Raw genomic sequence first — 14,666 nt, forward strand, 5'->3', positions numbered from 1 at the left:
TGAGAAGACATTGAGGTTAACTCATTAGTAACTGAGATTGAAGGCTTTTCAACCAGGTTACCTCTCCCTTGACCTACCAAAAGGTAGTCGCCTCGGCTGCAAAGGAGACTAACCAAAAGGTTGACCCCAACCCATCTCTTAACCACTATAACCAGTTTCTAAAATGTCAAGAGAAGGGTGGAGGGTGTTGTGTGGCTTTCCGCTCATTGATATCTCCTTTGCATAGTCCTCTAAGCCTTTTGTACCCAGCCCCCTGCCAACTCCTTTCCTCACCCTTCTGGCAATGGGCAGGATTTTGATGGCTCCATTAGGGTTAAAGTCTTTCACAAGAGGTTATGCTACCACCCCTACCTGCATAATATAGTGGAGTCGTAAATGACCCGAAACCACCCATCCTAGCCTCTTCCCCAGTCCCTACCTCTCTTTGTAGGCAGGAATTTGAGACCAACAGTATAAGGATGGCTGCGCAGGAGAGACTAGGCCACTCTAGTCTGCTTGGACATATATCACCTTTTAATTTCCTGCAGCCCCAAGAGCGATCGCCATTTTTAACCCGAACGAGTAGAGCAGACACAGAGTCGGCTGGTGACTAGGCTGCAACCTTTTTTTTTTTTTGGGGGGGGGGGAGATTGGATCCCTATTAATTGTGATAAGAAATCCAATAACCAATGTTTTTTACCCCTGGATTTCAAAAGAAAAGGTACCATTTCTTAAAAACAATAGCGGAACTGTCCCTCTTTCTTGAAACCCTGTCTTCGGCCTCCCTTTTGAAATTCAAAGACAGATGTTTTATTTGGAAAACGTTTGCATTATTGCTGTTCATTGTTTTGTAATCCATATAATAGTAATGAAGAGAGAGGAGAAAAAAGATGTACTGGTTCAATTTAAGCGCCTTCGCCGAATAAACGCCACGCCTTGGCACATGAAAAATAAAATAGCGCCGCGGCGGTTATTCGAGCAATGACGGTAATCAGAGTAAAGCCTGGTGCAAACTGCGCCAGCACCAGCCAGCATTGCTGGCGAATTGTCGCTTGACTGACTATATGACAAAGGAAATGATGGATTTTCTGACATTTCCTTTGTCTTGTGGTCAGTCGAGCAAAAATTCGCCAGCAATGCTGGCAGGTGCTGGCGCGGTTTGCACGGGTCTGTTGACCGTAAAGCCCTGTGCAAATTGTGCATTCTTCTCGACTGATCACAAGACAAAGGAATTGTCAGAAAGTCTACTTCCCATTATGACATTTCCTTTGTCATATAGTCAGTCAAGCAAAAATTCGCTGGAGTTGTTGGCGCAGTTTGCACGGGGCTTAAACCTATAAACTGTGAACCTGGGTGTCGTCAGAGGTTCTCGCATCCGCAAAACTGAGCGACCCCCTCGCCCCAAACAAGAGAAAAAATTTCCATGTTAACGTTTACGGCCACACGAATTGATGGAGTGAATCCACGATTGATTAGGGGGGGGGGGGGAATAGGGGCAATTTGTTTACCGATTGGGTTTGCTGTGGCACTGCGCGCCAAAATTAAATTCGCGTGTGGGATCCTGGGTCGAGTGACGGACAAAATTTCTCAAAATGGCGGCCTGCAAGAGCGTCGTGGTGGTTTGCCCGAATGCTCGAAGGCAGACCGTAAAAGTTGGGCCTACGACTACGATTTTACAGGTATGGGCATCTTTATCAAGTGAGGTTTGTGTTGAGATAAGGATGGACAAGGATCTCTTTTCTTTTGTGACTTGAACGTGCGACAAATCATGACTTTGTGTTTTTTTTTAGGAATTATTTTCATTCATTCGCCGTTTTTAGTCAGAATTTTCTTGTTAAGAACTCTATTCGTATAGCGGGAATCTGGTTTTTGCTAGTAGATAATTGAATATTGATAGTCTTTTTGTAATCAAGTGTGAATCCCTTGTCTTCTCGGATAGGCACATTCAGCCGTAGGTCCTACTCCCCAAATGCACTGTATTAACCTGTGTAGGGGTTGTAAAGGCCCTGTCACACGTACGTTTGTTCTCTTGCGACATGTCTCACAAAAGAATTGTTGCAGGTTGCACACACATTTTTTTGCGTGTGACACCCCCTTTGCAACTTGTTTTGCATTTCTCAAAGTCCCACGAAAACCAGAATGCTCTACTACTTTTTGCAACAAATTGTTTCAAGTCGCAGGAAAAACTTCACTTATGACAGGGCACATGCGACCTGCAACAATTTTTTTTGCAAGACGAGTTGCAGCCTAAAAGTCTACATGTGACAGGGCCTTAAAAACACTTGGGAGGCTGGCCCATGACAAAATCTTCAGCGATTCAGTCTCCACTGACATGCCTTATCAAAAATATACTTGGGCTATAGAAATACAACATATTTTTTCCTTAAATTAAAAAGACTTGAAGTCTGATAATCGTTACCTAGTTTCATTTTGCACCTTCTGTCCCATATCAGTTCTTCTTTAATCCTAGATACTGGAAGAAGTATGTAAAAAGCAAGGTTACACTAGTCAGGACTATGCCATCAAGTGAGTCAAGGAATGCAAATATACCCCAATAACAATATTTACTAGTTAAGGTACAGCAGCATTTGTTTGATTCCTTGTAATCTTGCTGCTTAATCTATTGTCTGTTGTCATCTTTCTGTTGTCACAGAAAGTTTGTTTTTCTTTATATCAACAGGGAGACAAAGTGACTTTGAACTTAGTAATGATGTTTGAAATTGTGTTTCTATTTCACAGACCAAATGAAATCACTGATTACTATTGCCGTGTAGTGGCAGACCGAAATAAGCACCCCCACACACCCCTCCCCCTACAGAAAGAAATATTAGATGAAGAATTGTGTAGGAGCTAAACCTTGCCCCTGTGATTTGTATGATATCTTTGGTGCCCTTATGATTCTCATCCTGTTCTTACCCCTGCAACCAACCTCTTCTCATACCACACCCATTACCCCCCCTTTTATGCCTCCCCTTCAACCTACAAAGTGTAGGTGCCATGGTGCGAATACCAGTTTTTAACCAACAGTCTATTATCAAATTATCCTGGATCTGCCTCTAATGTGATGAAACCTTCCAAGCTCAACTTCCTACTAATGTCATTATTATATGTTTGTTTAGACATCAGAGGAAAATTGTTGATGAGACGTTACCAGTGCGATACTCCGGCCTGTCTAACAATGCTCATTTGGAACTTGTCCCTCACACCAAGACTTCTACAACAGGTGGGGTATCCCTTAAGGCCAAAGCAAGGCTCGAAGTACTGGGGTTGGAGGCACAATGCTGAGGCATGAAGGTTACGGGGTGCCTTCAGCCCGCAGAACGCCGAATTACCCAAAGTGTCGAGGAAAATTGTTGATACGCGCGTCAGATTTAATCGAATATGTTCATGTTATATGTCATTGGAAAGCTTAATAAATGGGGAATACGATAATCCTTCTTGTTTCTAGGTTTGATTAAATCCTTTATTTTTTAATGGGTTTTTATCACACCCTTGTTTTCAGCCAATCACATCCCTTAAAAACCCTAATGTGTCTAAACTATCCAGCAGATCTTTGCGTTTTATGGCTTATGTCAATCACCATATACACTCCTACCAAACTGTGTTCAGCTTTTGAGATATTTTTCTTTGTTCCTATGCAAATTTGAGTCAAAGGTAGAGGATTGAATAATTTCCAGGTAACACGACACTGGAGGACATAAAATTCGATCCACTCAAAATCTCTCAAAAGCCAAACACAGCATTACTTTTGAATAAATAACCTAGCGTTTTGCCAAATTGTGCAGTCATAGATCTTATACTTTACGAACATTTGGGTTTTGAAGTTCAGAAATACACACAAACACGTGAAAAGCTCGATTGAAAGTTCCTGGAGAGTGCGATCACGAGGTGATCATACATGCAGCTCTATATAAACAGACTGACCAATAAGAGTCGAAAACTGACTAGTTTCGAATATCACCATGAAAAAAAAAACAAGTGACAAGCAATAATTCCTGCAGATATGGGGAAGACAAGAAAAAGCCATGCTCAGGAGCGAACCCAGGAAAGCGTGACTGAGACCGGTAGCAAATAGGGCAGGTTTTTCGCGATTTTGTGACATGTACTAGACAAATTGTAACTAAAGATTTTATCTTAATGTTTTGATTTTGGGAAGGATGAGGCATTTTTCGCTGATAAGTTTGTAGGGTCAAACTAATACAAGAGAAGCCAACAAGAAGATTGTCCTTTTCGCTTTTAGCAAGATCTTTCATTTAAAAGTCTTACTTGTTTTACTCTTGAGACGACCCAATGCAGACTTCCATCTTATTTAGTTATATATTTTGGAACGCTAATAGGACTTTCAGCAAGACGAAGGAACTGAATTTGAGATGTAGAAGTATCAATTTGAGATGTAGTAGTATGAATTTAAAGATGCAAAAATATTTTTTTCGATAGAATTTTCACTTCAAGGCACCCCGTAACCTTAAGAGCCCTGGGGGCACAGCCACGCCCCTACTAGTACTTAAATATTCACCCACCAAGCCCCTAAGGGTGCTACAGCTCTGTCTCTACCCCTTGGGAACCCTGGGACATGCTACTCAAATGCATTAGGTGGGGATCCCTACAAACACATACTCAGCCTTGAACCTGGAAGTTTCTTGGAGGAGGGGATCTTTTTTGCTATTCTGCTGTTCCCTGTACATGTTCACTTAAACTAGGGTGTCCATTTATCTATTTTCCTGTCCTTCTGTTGTTGTGGTTCTATCCACATTTCCCCATTGTTGTTGTTGTTGTTCTATCCACATTTCCCCATTGTTGTTGTTGTTGTTCATTCCACATTTCCCCATTGTTGTTGTTGTTGTTCATTCCACATTTCCTCATTGTTGTTGTTGTTGTTCTATCCACATTTCCCCATTGTTGTTGTTGTTGTTCATTCCACATTTCCCCATTGTTGTTGTTGTTGTTCTATCCACATTTCCCCATTGTTGTTGTTGTTGTTATATCCACATTTCCCCATTGTTGTTGTTGTTGTTCTATCCACATTTCCCCATTGTTGTTGTTGTTGTTCTATCCACATTTCCCCATTGTTGTTGTTGTTCATTCCACATTTCCCCATTGTTGTTGTTGTTGTTCTATCCACATTTTCCCATTGTTGTTGTTGTTGTTCTATCCACATTTCCCCATTGTTGTTGTTGTTGTTCTATCCACATTTCCCCATTGTTGTTGTTGTTGTTCATTCCACATTTCCCCATTGTTGTTGTTGTTCATTCCACATTTCCCCATTGTTGTTGTTGTTCATTCCACATTTCCCCATTGTTGTTGTTGTTCATTCCACATTTCCCCATTGTTGTTGTTGTTGTTGTTCATTCCACATTCCCCCATTGTTGTTGTTGTTGTTGCTCATTCCACATTTCCCCATTGTTGTTGTGGTTCATTCCACATTTCCCCATTGTTGTTGTTGTTGTTCATTCCACATTCCCCCATTGTTGTTGTTGTTCATTCCACATTCCCCCATTGTTGTTGTTGTTGTTGTTCATTCCACATTTCCCCATTGTTGTTGTAGGGGCTTGCTGCACCGTTGGGCTTCAGCTAGCATCTGGAGACAGACTAGTGAAAGAATTTCCTCCAACACACTCTCTCTGGGATGTCATCTCTCACTGGGATACTGATGATGAAAGGTGATCATATATACTATTATTATTATTATTGCTGCTGCTGTTGCTGTTTTTGTTATTGTTATTATTATTATTATTTCATAAAGAAGCATGCATAAAGATGTGTCATGTTGTATTACAGTTTTGACCTTACCAATTACACCATTGTGTGCATTGATTATAGTCTATTTAAAATGGAATCAAAACTACAGTATTAAAAAAAGCAAATAATAAATAATAAAGTTATGTCCTGACTCTAAGAGTAATGATCTCTTGTTACACCTAGTTCCCACAAAGACAAGATGTTCGGAGAACCAGGCCAGATCCCAGTGTGTGTGTATATGACTCAAAAAGTAAGAAAACGATAAATGGTAAAAGCATAGAAAGGGAAGTAGCTGGCCTCATAATAGTTGTGGCGCACAATACAAAGGCTGGGGGAGGGGGTAGGAGTTCACAGCCACTCTCTCACTGATCATTTCGTAAATAAACTGGGGGCACCACTATCATCATTACCATCATCAACACCACCGCCACCAACGTCACTGACCACTCTCATCATTACCATCATCAACACCACTGTCACCAACGTCACTGACCACTCTCATCATCGCTCACCTTCACTGTCACCATCATTATTATCAGCATCATCCCCCTCACCATTATCATCATTACCATCATCATCACCATCATCACCAATGTAGCTGACCACTGTCATCATCGCTCACCTTCACTGTCACCATCATTATCATCAACATCATCACCCTCACCTTTATTACTACCATCACCTGATTATCATCATCATCACTTCCATCATCACAATCACCATCTTTATGACTATCACTGTCACCATCATCACAACCATCTGCATCATTGACGTAAATACCACGTTATCATCATCACTCCCATCATCACAATCACCATCTTTATCACTATCATCATTATCACAACCATCTACATCAGTGCTATAAATACCACATCATCATCATCACTGCCATCTTTACCACCACCATCTTTATCACTATCATCATCATCACAACCATCTACATCTGTGCTATAAATACCACATCATCATCATCATCATCACTTCCATCATCACAATTACCATCTTTATCACTATCATCACCATCACAACCATCTACATCAGTGACATAAATACCACATCATCATCATCATCATCATCACTTCCATCATCACAATCACTATCTTTATCACTATCACCATCACAACCATCTGCATCAGTGACATAAATACCACATCATCATCATCACCATCATCACTTCCATCATCACCAATACTGTTATGATTAAGCATCAGTGACATAATTACCACATCTCATCATCATCATTTAACCTTTTGATGACAGATAATGGGGGAGGCATTATTAAAGAAGACAACCTTGCACAATCTGGGATTATCTGGCAAAAGGGCAGTCATCAGGTAGGAATGATTAGATTCCTAGATTAATTATTAGGACTTTGTATAAGAACATATAAGTTCACATACAGTGCAGTACACTTGATAGTCTGCCACTGGGCTGATTGGGTCGAGTATTAGGATTTTGCATAATCACATAAAAGTATACAGGTTAAGATGTGATACAAAATCCCCTAATGCACTTATTATGGATTGTTAAGTAATTGTAAACTAAGTAGATTATCTAAAACACTTGACATAACAGTCAGATTTACTTTTATAATTGAATGCAAAACACTTTTCATACATAAGAGCTATTTTTACCCATTTGCTAGTTACTTATCAATTCTTGCAAATAAACTCCCCTCCCAAAAAAAATAAAATATAATTTTACCCTAAATTAGCTTGAAACAGTGTGTTTTGCCTTGATTCTAGACTTCTCCATGAAGTTTCAACTGAAGAGTGCAATGATGAAGTAGCAATGAAGACATCCGAAGACAAACTACTTACACCTCAACGAGCCACATCGATTGCTGGACCACCAATATCACAAGAATCTAACAAAACATCTAGTCAAACAGCTACAACAGAAGCCAGCCAAACTAAAACAGAACAAATTCCTGCCATCACACCAGTACCATTTCCAGTTACAACCACAGAACAAATTCTGGGTACTGTCCAGGAACCATTCCCAAGCCTGGACAGCCGGCCAGTTCCTGTAAATGTAGTGGGCCCACCGGGTGAGACCAGGCAGCGCCCTCTTCAGCCTGGTACCGTTAGTCCAGACAGAGGTAATGATCAATCACTTCAGTACTGTATACCGATATTGTTAGAATCCTTTCTCTGATGCTTCTAATTTGATTTTGTTTGCATATTCACAGCCGCAAAGGAACCAAAGAGATCAAGGAATGTCGGCCCTCAGCCACTTTTTCCAGATTTCAAGGTATGGATGACTAATGTGAATCAATTTAACTACTGTACTGCTCTGCCAAAAAGGAAAAATATGTGAGCAAATATTTAGATTTTAACATAACGAGGGCCTAGTTTGATTATAATTAAATCTGATCACAATTTTTACTAATGGCTTGTTTGGTTAAGTCTGAATTATTTTTTGTTAGTTTCCAGAGAAAAAAGAAAGTGATTCAAGAAGTGAAACTACAGGAAATGATGTGTAAGTTTTCATTTATTATCCTCAATTATATTGGGCAAAACATAATAATCAAAACCTAGACACAAATCGAGAATACAGTACAGTATTATAAAATCTTCTCTTTCGAACATAGAGCTGAAGGCAAAAGCTTTGGCATTTCAGGTGAAAATACTTACAACATTTGAAGCAAAAGAAATACTCATAAAGCAACCATGTTTCTAAGAAGTGGTTGTATTGTTATCATAAGCAATACATATTATTTTTTTCACCAGGCATGCTCAATCCTCCATTAGAGCCACTCCCCTAATAAAACAATAACGTTATTTATTTTGTTGTTACCATAGTTTTTTGTCTATCATGTATTCTCAACTTTTTGTAAAATTATTTTGAAGGGTTCATCCTGCCAAAATATTGGTTAATGGATGATAGTATTAATGATATTAATTGCTCTAGTGTGACTGAAGAGAGAAAGCAGCTCCTATCCACACCCTGTGATAGAGTACCTCTGGTCTTCAGTGAGACTGCCGTATCTGACACTGGCAAATCAGAGCAAGGTGTGTTATCATCAGCACCAAATGTGACAGCTATAAACATGACAGGGGGAGGGGTGGGGGTGGCAAGCCCAAAAATGTATCCTACATGCCCCCCATCCCCCCAAAAAAATACCCAAGATTTGTTGATTTTAAATTTTTCAAGTAGAAATTACTGTTTTTGTAGAAGCTGAGGGGTGTGTGTGTACTCTGTGTCCATCCGTAGGTACAGACAGATGTCATGGTTTTACATTTCAGCCTCTTGAAATAGAGAGCATTGTATTGAATAATTTTGCTAACCAGCGGATACCATCTGGTCTCTGATTTTAGATGATGACCTGCCTGACTCGTTTTTCGAAGTAACCGTTGATGACCTGAGAAAAATGTTGCAAGATCTGCACAGCGAGAGGTGGGTGAATATGATCTGATTATCAAAACTGGTAGGTGAATATGATCTGATTATCTAAGCTGTTGGGTGAATATGATGCGATTATTAAAACTGGTAGGTGAATATGATCTGATTATCTAAGCTGTTGGGTGAATATGATGCGATTATTAAAACTGGTAGGTGAATATGATCTGATTATCTAAGCTGCTAGGTGAATATGGTCCAATAGAGGCACTACAAAGGCGATGCTCCAACCTCACACCCAGGCCCCTTGCTCTTTTGCAAGCTGACATGCTAGTGCTGATAGCTTTCGCTCATTTGCACAGATCAAAAAAAGAGAATGCACCTCTGATGACAAAATCAATGAGAGAAGCAAGAAAACTTTCAGAGAGCTATAAATACGACAAGGTGAGAAAGACCCAAAATATACCCCTTTCCACAAAGGAATAGTGAATTTCACTTAAGCCTTATGCATTTATAACATAACATGCAGCCAAGAAATGGGTACATAGCTAGGGGTGTTCATAGGATGCACTCACATCCCTTTGGCAACCAAAAAGTGGTATTTTACACAAAGAATCACAAGATCTTACACTTTTGGTTTATTATTTATGTCCACCCCCCCCCCCCCTCCCTTGGCTAGGCTACTGCAATATACTTCAATATACTGCATTATCTACTTCAATATACCTTTCAAAAGATAAGGTCACACAGCATGAAAGCATGGGTGCCAATATTTTTTGCAAACGTTAAGGTTTCCTTAACATTTGGATCATTCTTGGAAAGTGCCTTATTTGCATTAAATTTTCCAATTTGAGATGTCATCACAACTTTGGATAATTTTCAGTGCAAATTAACAAATATATGTGTATGTCTAGGGGCATACACCAATACACACATGGGGTATTTTTGTGTGAAATACTCGAGGGCCTAGGTATATGATAGGGCATGTGTTGTAGAATCACAATAAAGTATCGGATCATTTGGATTCTGATCTTGGAACAAATGTCTGCAACTGAACAACAAAATGCTTCGTTTTTATTTTAATATGAAACTATAAAACTAAAACAGTGCATTGTTCAATTAAGTCAATACTTAGCTCATTAAATTTTAAGAGGGGGATGTCTAAAAGTGGCTACTGAGCATACCTAAAAAATTCGACATCACTAACCTGTGATGTCCACTGACTGTACCTCAATGATGCTTGGATATGGACATTCTTCCCACAACTCCTTGTCTATTCTAAAAGTTCATTTGTCATTTCAGATCGTCATTCGTGTCAAGTTCCCTGATCGCTTCACATTGCAAGGCTTTTTCCGGCCACATGAGAAGGGTATTTATTGTCACTAGGAGATAAGTGCTCTACCATTTTGTGATAGGGGTCTACATGGGACCAACAACAGTCCCTTTTTGCATGGAAAATTCCCAATGACCAAACACTTTGTCGCTTTAAATCTTTGTGTTCATTTGGTGGCAACAGATTAGGGTTCCATTCAAGCACTTACCCAAATACTGGCACATAACCTAATACCTGAAATATTGTTGAGTAACTGGATGAAAAACTGGATTTAAAAGAAGAGTATGTCGTTGACGTTTTGTATCAGGTAATCTATTTTTGTGCTTTTCAGTGTCTATGTTGACCGAGTTTGTGAAGTCCTGTCTAGCTGACTCTTCCACACCCTTCTACCTATGTGAGTGCAGTCGTTAGCATGGCTTCTTAATTCGTATGTCATGCCTGGAAAAGGAAAGAAAAACTGCACTACTTTACCTGCCATTTTTTCACCCTAGCAAAATACCTAGTGTTAGAAAGCATTCATTGCCGTCAGCTGTTATAGGGGAACTATTGTAATAGTTTTCACTTTTTTATTAGCCACTCCTTTTCATGTTGGAATTGCATTTTACTAGTATCTGGTCTCACCTCCTGATTATAAACCTTGTACTAAATCATGTGTAAGGCTGCTTTTATTTCAGAGAGCTGTACAAAATTTCCCATTCCTAATTTTCCCTCAAATTACACCATTTTGTAAATGTTTATGTATCTTCTGTCTATGTTTGTGTTTACCTTATGCAATACCTAACTTCCAACCACCCTCCCACATATCCCCCCCCCTTCCCATTAAAAAAAAAACCTCCACCACCAAACCAGATACCATGGTACGATTACTCACTTTTGTTGTGATCCTCTCTCATTTAGATACTGCACCTCCCAAGACTGTACTTAAGCAAGACAGCACATTATTTGAGGTACTGCAGTTCTGCACCAATACATTACAATTTTTTTTTATTTCTCTGCACCATGCGCAAGACGTTTCAATTTCAGGAGTTTTGGACATTAATTTCTTTTTAGCATTTTTAGGGGTGGCTCTTTAAAGTTTGTAAAATAGGAATGCTTGTTGATAAATAAAGCCACTACCCTAAGAGTTACATTAAAAGGTTTTGTTCCATCTTAAATACAGTATACCTTGTAAACAAACAAACATTTGTGGTATACTCGCTGTTGTATGTTTTTACTTTTAATAAAGTACTTATTGTTGGATAAAATATTATGCCGTTTATGGTTACCCTATGCCTCCTTTAAAATGTTTTTTATCGAGTGTCTCACAGGCAGGCATGTTTAAGCTTATTAATATTTTTATTTACAGGCTGATATGTGCCCGGCTTCTCTGGTGTACTTTGGTTCTAATATCAAGCAAGGTATCTCTAGGTCTCTATATTTTTGCTGTCATCCATCGCCCAACTACTTTATTGCGGATTGCTCACAGCTCTAAGCAAAATTCTCTGATTGCTCCCAGTATTTCACTGGCTCTTTCATGCTTGTAGTAGCTACATGTTCGCTTTGTGAGCCTATTTTTGGCTGCCATTTCTATGCTTGCAGTTGCTCCCCAAAGACCATTTTTCCATTCACTGTTCACACTTACAATACTTTTAAATAGGTGTATCTTGTGTGACAGCTAAGCGATTTGCCTTTCAGTATTTTGTAATTGGCTAAAAACTAAGGAAACTCAAGCTAACAAAAAAAGTCAAATTTTAAACTTATTAAATTTCTCCTTTGTTCTATACAACTCATGTTAAATAAGGTTGCACTCAAGTATCCTTTTTTTAACCGGAAGCGCCTCATGGATGAGGTATATGTAGCTAAATTCACCAAAATAAACAAAAACTATTTAACTTCCCAAATCCAAATTTGTTTTATTTACACTTATTTCCTTATTATTTGATACTTATGTAGCACTGTGGGCTAAATCAAATAAATTCTTTGAGTGCAACCTTAAAATGGGTTTATATCATTAGTTATATGAGATTATGTCTTTTAGAGCATTTTATGGCTGCAAACTTCATGCAGAATTTAGTTACAGCATTCGAAGCAGAGCAAGCAGTCTTCACAATAAAGTGAGTAGTTATGATTACTTACAAATAAAGAAAATAATCTTGTAAAAATTCTAAAAAAATTAAAAATAAACTTTTCACGAGCCGCTCAAATAACATAGCCCTTCTATTATGAAGACAATGTGCTTTTTGTCTACAGTGGTAGCATGACTTCTGCCAATGAATCTGCCAATCAAACCAACATCTCCAATGGTAACACCATCCTATCAAATACATCACAACATGAGGCTAAGTCATCATTGCCAAGTGCAAGTCAACCAGTCAGGCAGACGAAAGACAGGGCCCAGGGAGCACCTAAATGGTTCAAGGGGACAGGTTAGTAGAACAAGAGATCATCTGTGGCTGACAAAGGGGAGGCAATTCCCCTTCCTTTTCCTTCAAAAGGGAGAAATACCCCTTTCTCTTCCTTCCTCTTCGGACAAGAGGGAAGGAGTACCCCTTCCTTCCCCAGACAAGAGGAGAGAACTACGCCTTCTGCTGGAGTCATCAGTGGCTGACAAAGGGGAGGCAATACCCTTCCCTTCTCCTCCCAGAGGGAAGCAGTACGCCTTTCTCTCCCTCTATGGACAGGGGGGAAGCATTACCGCCGCCTCCTTCCCAGGACAAGAAGGAAGTAGTACCTCTTCTTTCCCTGAACAAAAGGGAAGCCCCAGGGAAAGGGGGGTTCTTCAGTGTCAAAGTGATAGGGATGCTCGTCGGGAAATTCGAAAAATACCCCTAAAAATACCTGCACACCAAAAAATGCTCCCCTAAAACACTCCTCACAAGCATTACCCCCTAAAAGATACCTGAGGCCCAATTTTGACCCCTAAAAAATACGACGAGCATCCCTATCGTTTCGACATGGGAAGAACCCCTCCCCCCCCCCCCTCCCGGGAGTGCAGCACTACCAGTAGCGTATCTAGGGGGAGGGTTTAGGGGGTCAGGGGATCCGCCCCTGACTACGCCTTCCCCGGGAGACTACCATTAATAAAGAGACTCAGTTGAGAACCTTAAACTGTCCTAATACAGCAGAACTTTTTTTCCCGTTCTTGAATAGTTATTTTTTCTAACTGAGTACTCTTTCTATTTTAGGGAAATAGAAGAATATAATGACCAGTTATGCTGTGTTCTGTTCGTTTCTATGGGAGCTCATCTTAGCCGGAGTCTTACTTAGCCATCACAGGAAGACCATTGCCTACCAACCCATTGATGCTTTTAGAATCCATAGTTGTTGTTTTCTGATGTAGCTTTTATTTATAGCTGGGCAAATCTCAATAATAAAAGATAGATGTCTATACGGAGAAATATCAGGCTGAGGTCTGATAGATCTATTAGCGTAGGTGTCCGCGGGGGACTGTACTCCCGATTCGACCCGATCACTCCTGAGTCACCTCTATATAGAATTCTCTTTACATCCCCTGGAATATCGGTTTAAATCTACACTTCTCCTGACTATAGTAGTCGTTTAAGGCCGTCTCCGCCTTCCCTACCTATCGGAAAAAAATCAACTACGTAGCCCTCCCTCCTGATAAATAGTGACAGCTCCATTGGTTCCATCTCGGACATCAAAAATGGAATCCATAGTTATCCAAGTTACATAACTCCATTCTTCATCTTTACATCTATACCCTTGAGGGTATAGGTAACGAAAAGCATCTGTGATCCCACTGAACTATTAAAAACTATTTAAAACGTTTTGGATGGCTTAAAATAAAAAGAAGGCGTGTTGATCAATCAAGTTGGAAATAAATAATGGCTTTTGAGTTATCAGATAAACAATTTCAGACAATAAACGATTAAAATTTGTGCTTTAGAAACTTGGCGAAAACTAGTTAGTCGAACAATAAACACAACCAGAATTGTTATATTGCGGACAAACAACACTTTATACATTAACTGAAATCATCCAAGGCTCGTATTTGTTAAAGTTATACTACTTTTTTTTACTATAGCCTCCTGAGCAGCCAACCTTAGTGTTTATTTTTACTCAGGATGGTCGTCGGGAAATTACCCCTAAAAAATACCAAAACGCAGATTTAAGTATTAAATTGGTTAACTAAGCCACGAATGACAAAGTGTTTTGTCGGAAGTATTGAATAATCTAGAAAACGTTCTGCGACACTCTGCGAAACCCAAAAAATAAACACTGGGTCTAAAAAAAAAGCCTATAGTCTCAAATACCCTCTAACAAATAACTGAGG

General features: G+C 39.6%; 1 protein-coding gene across 3 annotated transcripts; it reads left to right on the top strand.

The window, feature by feature from the left end:
• The first annotated feature begins 1,512 nt into the window (after window positions 1–1,512).
• Window positions 1,513–13,770, top strand: LOC5516930 (tether containing UBX domain for GLUT4). 3 transcript variants are annotated; one of them, XM_048720093.1, is made up of 19 exons: window positions 1,513–1,658; window positions 2,450–2,505; window positions 3,099–3,202; window positions 5,525–5,639; window positions 5,902–5,968; window positions 6,979–7,052; window positions 7,464–7,819; window positions 7,910–7,971; window positions 8,147–8,199; window positions 8,632–8,732; window positions 9,039–9,117; window positions 9,423–9,504; window positions 10,363–10,429; window positions 10,725–10,787; window positions 11,291–11,340; window positions 11,739–11,790; window positions 12,411–12,486; window positions 12,623–12,798; window positions 13,558–13,770. In XM_048720093.1, the coding sequence occupies exons 1-19, from the start codon at window positions 1,572–1,574 to the stop codon at window positions 13,563–13,565; spliced, it is 1,728 nt and encodes a 575-aa protein (XP_048576050.1). In that variant the 5' UTR covers window positions 1,513–1,571; the 3' UTR covers window positions 13,566–13,770. The 3 variants fall into 3 exon arrangements, with proteins under 3 accessions (XP_048576050.1, XP_048576051.1, XP_048576049.1); XM_048720092.1 differs by having other exon boundaries at window positions 1,540–1,694; XM_048720094.1 differs by lacking the exons at window positions 11,739–11,790; window positions 12,411–12,486; window positions 12,623–12,798; window positions 13,558–13,770 and adding an exon at window positions 11,378–11,637 and having other exon boundaries at window positions 1,537–1,694; window positions 11,291–11,341.
• The last annotated feature ends 896 nt before the right edge of the window (window positions 13,771–14,666 follow it).

This window comes from Nematostella vectensis, chromosome 12 (assembly GCF_932526225.1).
Source record: "Nematostella vectensis chromosome 12, jaNemVect1.1, whole genome shotgun sequence".
NCBI classification, from domain to species: domain Eukaryota; kingdom Metazoa; phylum Cnidaria; class Anthozoa; order Actiniaria; family Edwardsiidae; genus Nematostella; species Nematostella vectensis.